The sequence below is a fragment of the Gymnodraco acuticeps genome, unplaced genomic scaffold (genome assembly GCF_902827175.1).
Source record: "Gymnodraco acuticeps unplaced genomic scaffold, fGymAcu1.1, whole genome shotgun sequence".
NCBI lineage: Eukaryota > Metazoa > Chordata > Actinopteri > Perciformes > Bathydraconidae > Gymnodraco > Gymnodraco acuticeps.
The window spans coordinates 7,584-22,940 of NW_022990493.1; the positions used below are offsets into that span (position 1 = coordinate 7,584).

A 15,357-nucleotide genomic window follows, 5' to 3' on the forward strand; every position below is an offset into this window, starting at 1 on the left:
TTTCCGAGATATGTGGTATGGCTTGCACCCCTTTTGACTTTAGCAACGTGTTCTTTCATTACAGGGTCAAACATTGCCATCAGCTCCACTTCTTAAAGGAAGTTGCCATTGTTGGGTTTGTTGAGTGTGTCACATGTTCCCCTGAGGCCCATGTTTCTCTCAGCTAATGATTGAATGATGGCGACCAACCTTGTTACCAACTCACGCCATCTCTTCCTTTCTATGTCTGTAAGCGCCATCTCAGTCCTATCAATAGTTTGCCCCTTTTGTAATTGAAACTCTAACTGTTTCCATGATTCCATGTGTTTTGTATGTTCTGGAGTGTTTTTGTGTGTTTTCAGTAATTGGTGGCAATTTTTCCAGTCATTTAGTCCTGCACTGATTAATTTGTATTCCTTCTGGGAGAACAGCTTGCAGCAAAAACAGCAAAGGCTGTCGTTTTTCTGTGAGTACAATAGCCAGCTTCTCTTGATTCTTTCCCCATTTACCAGTTTTCTATAAAAGTATTGGTGGTGGCAGCTTCTCCCATCCTGTCGTTTTGGAAAAATGAAGTGTGGTTTTGCCTGATAGGGTCCTCTGCTCACAAACTCTGTTCTTACCTTATCAGACATGGATGGCCAGTCGGCAGGGTCAACAGCTGCTGCCTTTGTGGCATCACGTGCTGCAGACTGTGTTGTGGTACTCGGGATCAATGTTTCCCCTGCAGATTGTGTAGCAGCAGGTTCACTTGGGATTGGTATTGATACGTTTTCACCTGCATGCACAGTAGGGCTGTGCATCTTCACTGGTCTCACGATTCGATTCAATTCGATATCCCGATGCATCACGATTCATACCAATGCGTTGCATCCTCAATTTTCTATATTACTGCACATGGCTTATTTTTCATCAATGCATACATGCAGTAAATACATATGAACTCTCTTTTTATTATTTAGAAAGTGCTTCAGAAATCAATAACATAAATGTCTTGACATTAATTTATAAACCAAAATAAATGAATTGTATAGGTCTAGCCTCCTATATCTGTGTGTGAAGTTGTTCCATCCTCAAAAACAAAACAAATAATGCTTCTGCAGTTTAGCTGCAGCTTCTAGCAACAGTCTTCTGTTAAAGAAAGGACACTGAATGTCCTGAATGTGGACAGGGGACTTGACATAACGTCAACATAGGCCGACCTGGGAGTGAGGATGTGTTGTGGCATCACACACAGGACTCGAATCTGAACACAGCAGACAACAGGAGTATTTATTACAATAGCATATACAAACAAAAATACTGCATGTGGGTGCAGACTTACATTATCTGTCTTACTGTTACATAAATCCCATGAATGTATGAGATTAAGTTAGCTTCATTATATCTCAGTGATTAAGTGAATAATAAAGTTTATATCGGGTCACTATCAGCCTGTCACTCATTATATTCAGGGGGGCGGGGTTTGGAGGAACGGAGAGGAGACGGTGATCGCGGAAGCTTTTTTCCTCCTGCCTTCACAAATTTTACACACGACACGTATATATCGTCTGAAAATTGCTAGAGGACATTCATACTTTGCAATTCAAGACTTAATGAAATCCACCAAAAACCTGACATGATTGTAACGCAATTATTTTTGAAAAACATAAATCCTTGTGCCGCAGCGACACGGAGTGATTCAGAGCGGGTCCTTCTGCTGTTGGTTCTGGACTGGTGGTGTTGTGTTGGTGGATAAAGCAGACTGCTCCGTGTTTGGTGTTGCTGTGCCGCTGTGCCGCTGTCACGTCTGTTCCCTGATCTCTACGTCACCGACCGATTTGATATTAAAGTGACAGAAAAAAAATACGTTATAGTAAAGCCGCGGCCGGAAAATCAGGAAGCAACGTTACTACGCTATAACCGATTATCTTCCATCACTGCATCGATACCGAATCGTCCACGTCCGCATCGCAATGCATCGTAGAAACGATTATTTTCAACACCCCTAATGCACAGTCAAACATGCAAGGACACAGTTAGACACCCACTGTGTGTGTGTGTGTGTGTGTGTGTGTGTGTGTGTGTGTGTGTGTGTGTGTGTGTGTGTGTGTGTGTGTGTGTGGGATCAATGTCTCTCATGCAGATTGTGTAGCAGCAGGTTCACTTGGGACAGGTAATGATACGTTTTCACCTGCAGACAGTCAAACATGCATGGATACAGTCAGACACCCACTGTGTGTGTGTGTGTGTGTGTGTGTGTGTGTGTGTGTGTGTGTGTGTGTGTGTGTGTGTGTGTGTGTGTGTGTGTGTGTTACATTAACATGTACATTATTAGTAAGAGAAGTGCTATTGTAATGTGCAATAATAAACTGGACTCACGTGCTGCAGACTGTGTTGTGGTACTTGAGACCAATGTCTCTCCTGCAGATTGTGTAGCAGCAGGTTCACTTGGGACAGGTAGTAGTGATACGTTTTCACCTGCTGCAGACAGTCAAACATGCATGGATACAGTCAGACACCCACTGTGTGTGTGTGTGTGTGTGTGTGTGTGTGTGTGTGTGTGTGTGTGTGTGTGTGAAATAAAATATTGGAATAAATTGAACTGTCTTTGTCAGTGGTTTTTCATGCACATCCTAAACGAGTCTATTTCTTACTATACATTACTAGCCACATCTCAACCTTAAAATGTAAGCTCATTCCACATGCTACACCCAGCTAAGTCATACATGTCCTTTTAATCACTTCGCCTGGAGTTAGTACTTGTACTTTATGTTACATTCTTTGTTGATTAACTTTTGAAAAATAGTTGCATTTATATCCAATAGTTGCTATAAAGGGCCTGCCAAAACAAACTTGAAACACAAAACGTAGCTGAACTGAGTCTTCATGGAGGTTGAAGGTCAGAGTATTTCACCACAATAGATGCTTTCGTTTAATTGTATATTTGTTCACTATGTACACATGAAGCTTTTCTTGTTGTTAGTTTTTAATAATTTACAAAGAAATGCTCATAAGATCAGAAATGAAACGGACCAAAATCCCAATTTCAGGAGCAGAAATACAACTTTTTCATTAATTTCATTGATGGGTGCGCACACACCATTTTAGTGTTCTAAACATGGGTACATTGGTCTTAAAACTCGGGGGGAACTGTTTTAATTCAGGAGACAGAGTCATGTGATGAAAACTGGTAGTTCTGCTATTTCTATTTCTGCCAAAATAGCAGAATCTGAACATGTGCCATAACTACACTTCATGTCGTCCTACAGTCTTGCCGACGGTCTGTCTCTCACATATCTGTCTCTCACCCTATCAGTCTCACCTGTCTGTGTCTCACCTGTGTGTCTCTCACCTGTCTGTGTCCCACCTGTCTCTCAGGTCATTGCTTCGTTAAACTATTTTCTCTCTTCGTTAAGCATTTAAACTCAAGCACATGACTGGACGCTTTTATATCCGTGCAAACGACCTGAAGTCCATCCACACCGACCAGACCTGGCAGAACCCATAGCAGACCTGCAGGTACACCTGAGAGACTGTGTGTGTGTGTGTGTGTGTGTGTGGTGTGTGTGTGTGTGTGTGTGTGTGTGTGTGTGTGTGTGTGTGTGTGTGTGTGTGTGTGTGTGAGTGTGTGTGTGTGTGTGTGTGTGTGTGTGTGTGGGGGGTGTGTGTGTGGGGGGGGGTGTGTGGGTGTGTGTGGTGGGGTGTGTGTGTGTGTGTGTGGGGGGGGGTGTGTGTGTGGGGGGGTGTGTGTGTGTGTGTGTGTGTCAACCTTAACCCAGGGGTTGTTCAGAATGTGCTATTGTACACAACCATAGCAGAATCTGAACGACGCCTGGACATCAAAGTCAAAGAATATTCATATAAAATCAAGTATACCATTGACGAACTGCTGCACAGTAACATGGCTGCTGACCTCTGACCTCCTCGGTTAACTCTTCATTGTTTTCAAAATAGTTTCATTAGTATCACTATTATCAGGGGATATACAGTAGGGGTGATGTCATAGGCGGTACTTACAGTGTCACATGGCCTACTGTATGCAGAAGTATTATTTTAAGCAACACATTAAGTTGAAGAAACACTCAACTCAAATGTAATTATGTAAATTGTTGAATTATTAAGGCAGATCACTCGTGTCTTAGATGAGGCAGTGATGCCATAAACCTGTTAATGTAGGCCTGCGCATTCAAACACTATGTCGTGTATTGATTTTCTAACCAGTTGTTCTTTGGGGGAAAGATTTGGCGCCCTCTCCTGGGCAACAGATAGTATTTATTCCACGTGTACACACACTTAAAGGTCCCTTTAACTGAAAAATGCTCCAATTTGTGGGTGTGTGTGTGTGTGTGTGTGTGTGTGTGTGTGTGTGTGTGTGTGTGTGTGTTACGGAAATACATCAAAGTCAAAGAATATAAACACACACTGTGGTCAATTTGAGGGAGGATTTGGCGCCCTCTATCAAAAGTTATTCAAATGTGATATTACGAAACTGCTATTTTCTGCATCTATAGCACATTCTGAACGTAAAACTCAAAGAATATTCACATGACCACGGCCATGTTACTGCTAACGGCCGCTAGTTTGGGGACAGCGTCCTTCAGTGAAATATCTATCAAACTCTAATTTGATATGCTATAACTTATTATAACATTAACAGTCCAAAATAGGTATTATTTGTGACATGTCTTCTCTACTGTTGATGTGTTTTATACTGCACGTCTATAGCCTATATGATTTGATGTTTATTTTATTCAAATGTAATTGTGTCAATACATTATTCCACCGTTTGAATGCCTGAACACATTTGGGATAGTTAAAGTATCCATCTGTCTGGTATAAAGCAATGTTAGGGTATCAATTACCGCTTGTAAACTGCCATTTTTTGGTATACAAGTTATCTATGTTGTTTTTGTCTATGCTGTCAGGCATTACAGGGAGAAGCATGGAGATGGCAACACCAGTTCTCCACATCCTGAATCCCAAAGCCTCCCTGTTCATAATTGTACACATCATCTGATTTGTATCCACTTGAGCTTTTTTACCTGTGTTTATGTTGTTGTTGTTGCCATCCTTTGTACTGAATCAATGAAGGTGAATGGCTGCTCAGTCAAAGTAAACTACTCATTGTGCACTCATTTCACAAACATATCTTTTGTTATATTGTGATTAGAATTATTGATGTATTGGATTGTTCTTCTTAATTTGTGTTATAGTTTTCAAAATAATGTTATATTTAATACAAATACTCGTGTTTTTGAGTTATTACATTTGTATTTACAATGCGCTATTATTCAGCGTGTGTGAGTTGTTGTGTGGTTGAATGTATATGAATGGACACACAAATGTACTTGCCTGCTTCACATACTGTTACTCTATTACTGCCTGAAACTTGCCCTAGACTAGCTTCAAATTGACCGTGTCATGCATGATATTAAAGGGGGGACTCTCCCTTTGTAATATCAGAATGTTGTTACATGTATTCATATCATAAACGGCTTGGTATGTGTGAACTGTAGAACTGTAGAACTGTAGACTGCCCTCTTTCAACTAAGCAGCTTCCCAGCTGACAAACACAGGCTGTCCTCTGAAAAGTCCACCTGGTGTGGTGATTTAGCAATTTATTTTAAAGTGACCGATGGAATGAGTTGAAATCATAGACAAATATCTTTGTGAGAAAAAAGAGCATGTATTGAACATAAGGAACAGTAACAAATAAAGTTGAACTATGTACAATAATATAACAAATAATATAACAACGAATATTACAAATAATAAAAATAATAAACACTAAAAACACAAGAATAAAAGACACAGAAAATCAATTAAAATATATACAAAGTTACTCAAGAACCGGCTAATCCTGGTCTGGGTTCAAGAATATCCTGAACCTAGTCTCCAAATTGGCCTCCCGTTTTTTCGGAGCGGCGCCTCTTCCGCAGTGTGGTTTTGATTCTCTCCCCGAGGTAGGAAGGGAGAGATGTTGACCTGTTTGGCCTCCACCCGGGAAGCCAGATGCCCTCGGCCTCGCCGTGAATGGCAATGACGGCCGCCTTCAGTTTCAGGTCCTTGGTGTCTGAGAATTCACATTTACAATTAGTACCCAATGTCATTCCCTTGCCAATAAGCAGGTGCACATTTGTGTTTGTTAGTTACCTTTTATTTGCATGACATCCAGCTTCCAGAGGAAGAAAGCCTGCTGGAGAGAGGAGAGCTTGTCTTTTGAGGCACCCCCCTCAGTATAGTGAGGGCGGAGTGCCATAGCCAGGTCTCGATCCAGCTCTTCCAGGCTCTTGGGCTCTGGGCTCTGGGCACGCAGTGATGGAGGGGATTGAGGTGACGGAGGTGATGGAGGTGATGGAGCTTGTGGAGGTTGCGCTGCGGCTCGTGGAGGTCCTTGGGGGATCAGGCCATTATCAAGGGATCTCCCCACCAGATCCACCCTCACATTTATATCCCGGACCAACTGCTCTTGCAAGTCCGGCCTGATGCTGGAGAGGAAGGACCTATTATGCTCCACCTCCTCCGGGAACACCTGGTCAAATACCTGATGGATATCAAAGGCCTCTTCCAGGGCCGAGCTGTCTGAGCCGGCCATTGGAGATTGATATCCATCTAGGTCAAATAGGGTAGGGTCCCAGGACATATAGGTGCTCATGGACTCCATCTTGTAAGCAGAGATTTCAGTGTTGACAACCTGTGAGCTGCTATTTTTGACACCTTGGTCAACAATCACACACACACACACACACACACACACACACACACACACACACACACACACACACACACACACACACACACACACACACACACACACACACACACACACACACACACCACACACACACACACACCACACACACACACACACACACACACACACACACACACACACACACACACACACACACACACACACACACACACACACACACACACACACACACACCAGTAGAGCTATCAAAATGGCAACCTTTGGGGGATGGTAAATTAAGTTGAGAGCGGGGGGGAAGGGTAACAGTCACTTTTATTACAAAACGATCTAAATGACGTTTTAACTGTCCATGGCTTGACACAAATGCATGCGTTATGACAGCACAACGTTGACCTAACCCATTAAATGCATTCATGTAATTGTGGTAAACGAGATGAACTTAAGCAAGATATAGGTTAATTAAGGTTAAGTTTATTAGATAAGTGCAAAACGGGTCACATTGAAAAACAAAGTGAATACATGTTGTCATTTTTCCTGCCTGCATTCATTAAACAACAGCCACAGCTACAGTCAGATTCAATCTTTCACCTGTATAAGCCTTTAGCATTGAAAGGGCTGCGGTCATTTTAAAGCTAAATCCAAAACATGGTCATTAAATAAATAAAAACTTTAATTGCTTTAATTGCCGCATGGTACATGGTACAGTTTCCTCACCTTTTGCTTGTAGAAGCGCTCGTCAAATAAGTGCAATGAGATATGACTCAATGACTCGAATGATCGTGTGTGTGCACCGTAAGATTGCAAACAGGTAGGGGCCGGTGTTACCGTTTAACTGGTTACACCGGGGAACTCGTTACGTTACATTAACGGTAGGAATGGGGCGTGTACTTTGAGGAGCCATTGTCGAATAACCACGAAATACACATTTCGATCGCTTCTTTTGTTGTTTACATTTATCTTTTGGTATATTTGGCTCCATAGGAACACTTTGATGCACATTCAGTACCAGTGTGTGAGGTTGTGGTTGCGATGCCGATATCCGGACGCGGACAGCGAGGACTACAAAATGACAATGACTGGGGATGTCTGTTCAAAACATTGCCAACGTGAATAAATCATTTCAAATATGTATTTGTCTCCGACTTTCATTTGTACATCGTTGTTAATGTGATGTTTAGTAGCTTTGATAGCTGTCCATACCTCCAGACAGCCTAAAAGTAAGACACAAGTTGTTTACTCACAGCCCGAATGCAGCATCGAGATCCGTGGCCAGCTGTGATCCTCTCCGATTAACTTGTGACAGGACTTCTTTAGCTATTCTCCAGCGAGCAAGGTTTTTATTAAATACCTCCATCCCTCTCATCACAACAAGACTCTACACTGTGCAGAAAAAAAACAACATAAATGAAAATAACCTTGCTGGATAGCTTAGAATGAAACAAACAAACTATCTTCCATGGCTGATACTGATGTCACAGTAACGGCTAAACCACAGACAAGTCCAGCGGGGGGGCACAAGTTGAATCCATATAATGAAATTGTTATTTTATATATATATATATATATATATATATATATATATATATATATATATATACATGCTATATATATTTATATTTATTTCTATCCTACATTGTACATTGTACATCTATCCTACATTGTACATTATATAAACCGGCGGAAGTGTCACACTTTCTTGGTTTGTGATTATAGAGAGAGAGAGATAGCGACAGAGAGATAGATAGCGATAGAGACATAGACATATATACTGTAGAGATAGACATAGATAAAGATCGGCTGTGTGTGTGTGTGTGTGTGTGTGTGTGTGTGTGTGTGTGTGTGTGTGGGTGTGTGTGTGTGTGTGTGTGTGTGTGTGTGTGGAGAATCCTTAACAAGCCTCACCTGTGCTTTGTCGTTAAGTGGAATATAAAGCAGCTGCTGATGTCTCAGTTAATCGTCCAGTCCCCTTCATTTTAGACTTGTGTTTTTGTTGGAAGGTGTGCTGGACATTGCCAAGCTCTGATACTGACTGTATTATTTTTGGTTTTACTGCTTACAAATTGCAACATGCTAAGGCTTGGGAACATGTAAGTTACATTTCTTGTAGATTTATTTATATGTGTGTACTTAATTGTCTCTAAATGATGTGTTTTATGTGTTCAAGTTTGTTATGGATGGCTGCAGCTGTCATCTTGTGTCAAGCCAGGCCTAATGTGAAGCTAAATTCGCAGTCAAGTAAGCTTCAATTCTCATTAAGTCATTTTACACAGCATATTAAGTCGGTTTACATTCTCCTCACAAGCCTTTTCTTTTAACAGGCAGTGGGTTAAGGTCTGACTGTGCCGCAAATGTAATGAGACTGTCGTTGGACAAGGCTTTAGCAGTGGGAAACCAGCTTGAGGTGGAGGCTATCAGTAAGTATTAACTGCTAATAATGCAGCTGATTGGTTCATCACTGAGGAAAGGGGTCCCTGACAAAGCTTATTTTCTCCCCTCAGATGGCACCAAGCACATTTTGTTAACACCTAGCATGGCTGCTCAGTGTGGATACAGCATGGAGTCTGACCCGTGGGGTAACACCAGAATCTACACCTCCCTGATGGGCTGCTTTGTGGACAACAAGGTTTGTTTTGAGCTAAAGTGGTTTAACAGCATTCAATGTAATTTTTGCAAGTTTAGCTGTGCTAATTCTGTCAAGTGACTTAATTAATGGCTCAACAAACACATGGTTGCTCCCATTTTTGTGTTTCCCTGAATTTATTTGTAACCCCTTACCGTTAAAAGACCCAAAGTACATTTCCCTTTTTTGTTTGGTACATCCCTAAAATATTAGCACTGCTCCACTCAAAACTGTATTCCTCAATTAATCTACTAGGTACTTTCTTGACTTGTTTGTTACATACACAAATATCCATTTAGACTTCAAATGTGTACCTGAAGGCAAGGATATTACATTTTCAATGACAAAGAAGCTGGAACCAAAGAATATTAGGCAGTTTCACTTAATTTAGTTTTTTTTATATTTATAGGATGATGCTACATTTAACGTTGGCTTGAGACTCAAGATGTATGGCGAGAATCCATCAGACGTGGTCAGTCATGATGTGTCTCAGACTTGCAGCTACACTCGCTGGGCCTCCAGGGAGATCCTCTGCGACAGGAACTACATGGAAGTAGGTCATCTTTACATTGATGAGTCCACCATCTTGTGTGTATGGAAACGAATGCTAAAACCACCATTTTCTGTTTTAGGTTTCGCACCACATGGCTAACCTTGATGCTGAAGCTAAGGGTCAGACTTGGGATGGTAAAGACGAGAAGCTCAACGCCAATCTTGAAGTATGTTGAATTAAACTGTTCAGATACTACAGTTTAATTCCTCCCTACACCAATGAGGATTTAATTATTATTTGTTCTTTCCTGTAGGCCTCTGGTGCATCACAAGGTATCTGGAAGATGACGTTTTACACCCCAGAACCAGTGGCCATGGTGTTGCAAGAGGCTGAACAAGCCGGCTACGCTGCCAAAACTACCTCTAGTCGCCTGGTTATGCGAAGCCCGTACAATACAGCAGAGACTTATTCAGAGGATGTAAGCCACACACTCCTATACAATGTTTCTTTCCTTTCCCTCCTTGTCAATTATATTAAACCTCTCCTCTCTTTAGGTGGCTGGAGTCCCCATGGAAGTTTTCAGGGTGAGCGCCTACTACATGGCACCACAGGGTCTGAATGTAGTGAACTTGGCAGCTGCTTGTCCCAAAGGTGAGTCCTGAGCAACATATTGCTTTCACAGTAAGCTTAATTGTTGCACAGTTAACCTCAATAGCTCAATTTTGTCATTAACAGGTGGAGTCCTCTTCACCGAGGATATGATCTCTTGGCACGTACCTCGCCGTGTGACTCCTCTGTTGGACGGCAGAATTACAGTCTCAGAAATGCACATGGGAATCAACGGGCAGAGGCTTGATAGATCTCAGATGGCCGCACGGGGGTACACACTGAGCACCACAGACTTCCACATTGTCGTCGAGATCCCAGTGGGCTCGCCTGATGGTTACTACAAGGTTGGGGAAATCTCTAGATTAGAAATGCAAGAGTCACTATTGCATTTGCATGTTTTATTGAAATGTCATGAATTATTGCAGAGCCATGCCCCAGATTACCAGTACCACATCACCTACTTTGTGGAGCCCATGCTTGAGGTACTGTGGAGAGAAGATGACACCCAAGATGATACCAGATACAAGGTTTTGTTCCCCATCATGACCCCTCTGATGCCTCAATCTCCCCAAATCCAAGATGGTAAGTCACATTTTCTAGTAGGTATGAAAAAAAATGACATTTGAACTCTGGCTTGCTCGGATATATCCTAAAGACTGCTAAGCCCATTAAATAAAGTCTTCAGTTTTGGCAAAATGGTGTGTTTGGTTGGGATTTGAAGCCAAGTAGCAAGTACATCTACTTTTGCTTACAAAGGGCACTATTTTGTTTTTTAAATAGCACTCAATCCAACTACTCAATTGTTCTCTATCAATGTTGAGGCTGGTTTAGAAGTTGTAAACCTGCCACTTTCTGTTCTTCAGACACTGTCCCAGAGACTCGGGTGTTCAGCGTTCTCTTGGGAACCTTCCTCCATGACGTTGAGCTGAGGAACATCACCTTCTCCACCGGGGTCCTCACTGTTGAGGAGAGCAATGCCAAAGGCTTCACAGTCCAGGAACACAGCTTGGCTAATGGCTCCAAGAGCTTCTCTCTTCAAGTGCCCTTTGATGCCGATGTTGTCTTAAAACATGTATGACATTATAGATTCAAAATATCACTTTGTACCAGCATATTTTCAGTGTTGCTGAGCTTTTATTTCATTTGTTGCAGAATCCTGAGCGCTTGGTTACATCCTACTTCCTCCCTCTGATCTTTGGGTTGATCGTCCTGCCTGAAGAAACTCCTTTTGCTCTCCCGGTCGACCTGCAGGCCTCTCTGCAGGATATTGGTGAGATCATATTGAATTTGCTTTTGACAATATCTTCATGCAAATTGTGTTTTCTAAAATTAAATAAAACATATATAAGAGTAAAAGCTACACAATCAAATGGATAATGCATGTTTTGCTGCTCTAGTGTTACCCATCATGGCTGGCACCTGTGACCAGAACCAGTTTTACATCAGCGTGAAGTTCGGGAGTCACGGCTCTAATTTCAAGGCTATCGTTGGACCTCGAGAGCTGACGGCTGAGATGGCTGAAGACTACAATTTCTATGAGAACGGCACACACCTCAGCCTCATTCTGCCATACACTGCCAAGGACGCTGTTTTCGAGGTATGTCAAAACTACAAAATCCCACCATAGATCTTCTGCATTGGCTAACTTTACTTTATTTTCCACAGCTGCTCACTGCAGAATCAGTCAAATCCAGAATTGACCTGCTTCTGTTGGATCGTGCAAACGACTGGGTGCTTGCTGATCTCTATCTGGCTTGCTACTTCCCCTTAAAAGCAACAGGTAAGATGGAACATGTAAGTATATTTGCTGCTTTAATTGATGGATTTGTGTTTACACATTGCCTGCTTCTTCCTCCAGAGTGCCACCCCAATGGCACAATGACCGCTGTGGCTGTGAAGGTTGAATCGACTCGTAATCTGAAGCCAAGTCAGCTGACGCTAAAGGACCAGTCCTGCACACCACAGTTCAGCGACGATCGCATTGCATATTTCTCCTTCAGTGTGGATACCTGTGGAACCACCAGAACGGTGAGTGTGAATCACATTTAAATATCAAAAGGGTTTTTTGTCAAATGTTAATGCGTTTTTGTTGTTAAATAGTTCTTTGACGACTACATGATGTATGAAAATGAGATCCGCCTGTCTTACAACAACGCCAAAGGAGCAGCCAACACATCACCAGTTGATCCTGATTACAGGTAAAATATTTGATTCTGTATAATTGGAGATGAACACCTTCAATGTATGCATTTATATATATATTATTTTTTCCCCTAATAGGCAAACCATTTCCTGCTTCTATGTGGTCAATGAGACTCAGACTGTTGCCTTCAGCGCTAAACCAAGAACCTATGAGCCCGCTGCAGAGATCGGCACCGGGCAGCTGATGGTGCAGATGAGGCTTTCCCAAGGCATGGTGGAAATTTACAACATCTTGTTCATGCATACAAAACACTGTTTGCAGGTCGCCCTTGAAAAAGAGATCTATGATCTCAAGGGACCGATCTGATTAAATAAAGGTTTGAAATGAAACTGTAAATGTCCAGGCCTCCTGTCTCTAACGGGACTCTTCTCCTGCAGATCCATCCTACGAGCTCTTCTACCAAGCAGAGGATTATCCAGTGGTGAAATATCTGCAGCAGCCTCTGTATTTTGAGGTGGAGCTGATGCATTCTACCGACCCGCACTTGGAACTCATTGCTGAGAACTGTTGGGCAACCCTTTATGAAGATAGGACATCTCTGCCAAGCTGGGACATCATTGTGGACAGGTAATGTTGTGTAATACTAACTATAAACTACTATCATTTCATTTGTTTAACTGCTGCTTTATTAACTTTCGAATTCCTTCACTAGCTGTGAGAATCGCAATGACAGCTATGCAACAATTTTCCATCCCGTTGTGAGTGACTCCAGAGTTTTAATCCCGTCTCACATCAAGCGCTTCTCTGTAAAGATGTTCACTTTCACTAAAGATGACAAGGTTCTGAAAGACCAGGTAAGACTTGTAAATCCAAATCTGAAGTCTTTTAGCCACTGCTGCATGTAGCCATGTGTAATAAATTATCCTGTCCGTCCACAGATCTATGTCCACTGTGATGCAGTGATTTGTGACACAAGCAGCCAGGCAGATGGTTCCTGCAGAGGCCAGTGTGTGCATCCTCCAGGTCAGAGCTACTCAAGACCTGCAGGTGTAAAAAAGGGTAAGTGACCGAGTCTGAACAAATGTAGTCGATCTGGATGTGCAGTTGGTAATCTTTACTTGTTTTGCAGAGCGAAGAAGCACCGACTCAACACGCCAAAGGCAGATCTCCTCTGGGGCAATTATTCTGGCTAACCTTTGAATATTTTCTACAAGCGTTTACATTTTGTCATTTGCACCTTATGTAATTTTGTTCATTGTTTTGTTTGGGACCAGGGGAACAGTTTTATCAATGAATGTACTGTACTGCCTTTTATATTAATGGATGACAGTAACGACTCGTGTATTTAAAAAAAAAAAAATGAAAAAAAAATAAAGCCACATTTATTTATATAGTCGCTTTTATCAATGAATTGCATCTTCTGTGGTCAATTTTTTTAAGGGACATATTAATAAAAGCAGGTTCTGTGTCAACCAGTACCCTCATAATTTCAAGAAAATGCAGAGACGCATCAACATATGTAGCAATGATATCCTATACAGTGCTGGAATTGGGCCGGTACTCACCGGTACGCAGTACCGGCACTTCTGGTTCTGACCCATGGAGTACCGGCACTTCTTGCTCAGTACCGGCATGCTGGCGGTACTCCGGTACTCATGCACCGTGCCAGTACTCAACACTCTCCCGCCGTTCTTATTATACATCCATATATATATATATATATATATATATACAGCCGCCCGGTACTCAGTAGATGCGTCATGAGGTGCCGAACGGACATTCTCATCGCTCTAACCGCTGGAGTTTCACAGCGGCTGTCAGCTGTTTACTCCTGTCATTCAAACAGAACGTGCTGGAGAGGGGGCGGGGCTTATCTTCTCCATGTAAATACTGTGGTGGAAACGACTATGTCAAAATTAACCTATTTGACCGTGATTTAATAGTAATACACGTTTCAAAATAATAATAATAATAATAATAATGCCGAAGTAACAACATACTGAAAACTGTTAGTAAAACCATGTTTTAATGCTTTACAATTTACATACCTAGATGCAGGTGTGTTGTGTTTATGCAGTGCAACTCCCACCCAGTGGGTGGCTATGTAGAGTGATAGAACAGAGCAGGCACGCCCCCGAGAGAAGGAAAGCAAGTCACGTCACAAATTAGCATTTCTAAAATGTTAGCGTGGATTAATAAAAGTGCAAAAAGACAGCGGTTGTCGCCAGAAGAAACTTCAAATACAGAGAATGCTGTGCCTGTGTTGGAAATTGTGTCTGATGGGGAGCTTTCTTTGGTTGATCCTCCTGCTCCAAGTTCTAGTGCATTAGCATTAGCACTAGCTCCGCCGCCTCCTCCAGAGCCTCTAACGTTAGCTGCTGCTGGCTCAACTGCCACCACCAACACCGGGCAAAGCGATGCACCTGACTGCTGGACAACGGACCAGGTGCAATATTTTTGCAAGACCAATGCATGGCTCCTTCTTAAAGATAAGAAGCTAGGATGTCGGATATGCAGAGATGTCAAATCTTTGGGAATACACACTGGACAAGGACTGAAACTGTCAACTGAATGGGGTGAGTGTGCAGTGTCTCATTTCGGTGTTGACAAGGGCAAACAACAAGCTAGCCTGAGAAAAAAAATCAAAGAACATACAGAATCACAAGCCCATGTAAAAGCTGCTGACATCCTTACATCTGCTTCACGTGAAACTATTCAACATCAAGTGCAGTCTATGCATAAATCTGAATTAGACACCACTATCAGAGTTTTTCGAACGGCATATACAATTGGCAAACATAGCCGGCCATTCACAGACA

General features: G+C 42.2%; 2 protein-coding genes across 5 annotated transcripts; one reads left to right on the forward strand and one right to left on the reverse strand.

Moving 5' to 3' along the window:
* Positions 1-5,624: 5,624 nt before the first annotated feature.
* LOC117552833 lies at positions 5,625-7,954 on the reverse strand. 4 transcript variants are annotated; one of them, XM_034226491.1, is made up of 3 exons: positions 7,915-7,954; positions 6,112-6,675; positions 5,625-6,031 (listed from the first exon to the last, which is right to left on the reverse strand). In XM_034226491.1, exons 1-3 carry the CDS (start codon positions 7,928-7,930, stop codon positions 5,847-5,849), a joined length of 765 nt encoding a protein of 254 aa, XP_034082382.1. In that variant the 5' UTR covers positions 7,931-7,954; the 3' UTR covers positions 5,625-5,846. The 4 variants fall into 4 exon arrangements, with proteins under 4 accessions (XP_034082382.1, XP_034082385.1, XP_034082384.1 ...); XM_034226494.1 differs by lacking the exon at positions 7,915-7,954 and adding an exon at positions 7,388-7,660 and having other exon boundaries at positions 6,112-6,622; XM_034226493.1 differs by lacking the exon at positions 7,915-7,954 and adding an exon at positions 7,388-7,660.
* Positions 7,955-8,578: 624 nt separating this feature from the next.
* LOC117552832 lies at positions 8,579-14,042 on the forward strand. Its single transcript, XM_034226490.1, has 21 exons — positions 8,579-8,760; positions 8,838-8,908; positions 8,992-9,087; positions 9,172-9,296; positions 9,703-9,846; positions 9,926-10,012; positions 10,100-10,264; positions 10,341-10,437; positions 10,522-10,739; positions 10,821-10,977; positions 11,259-11,467; positions 11,548-11,665; positions 11,793-11,992; positions 12,061-12,175; positions 12,254-12,423; positions 12,496-12,593; positions 12,676-12,806; positions 12,976-13,165; positions 13,251-13,392; positions 13,477-13,597; positions 13,668-14,042. Exons 1-21 carry the CDS (start codon positions 8,741-8,743, stop codon positions 13,736-13,738), a joined length of 2,745 nt encoding a protein of 914 aa, XP_034082381.1. The 5' UTR covers positions 8,579-8,740; the 3' UTR covers positions 13,739-14,042.
* The last annotated feature ends 1,315 nt before the right edge of the window (positions 14,043-15,357 follow it).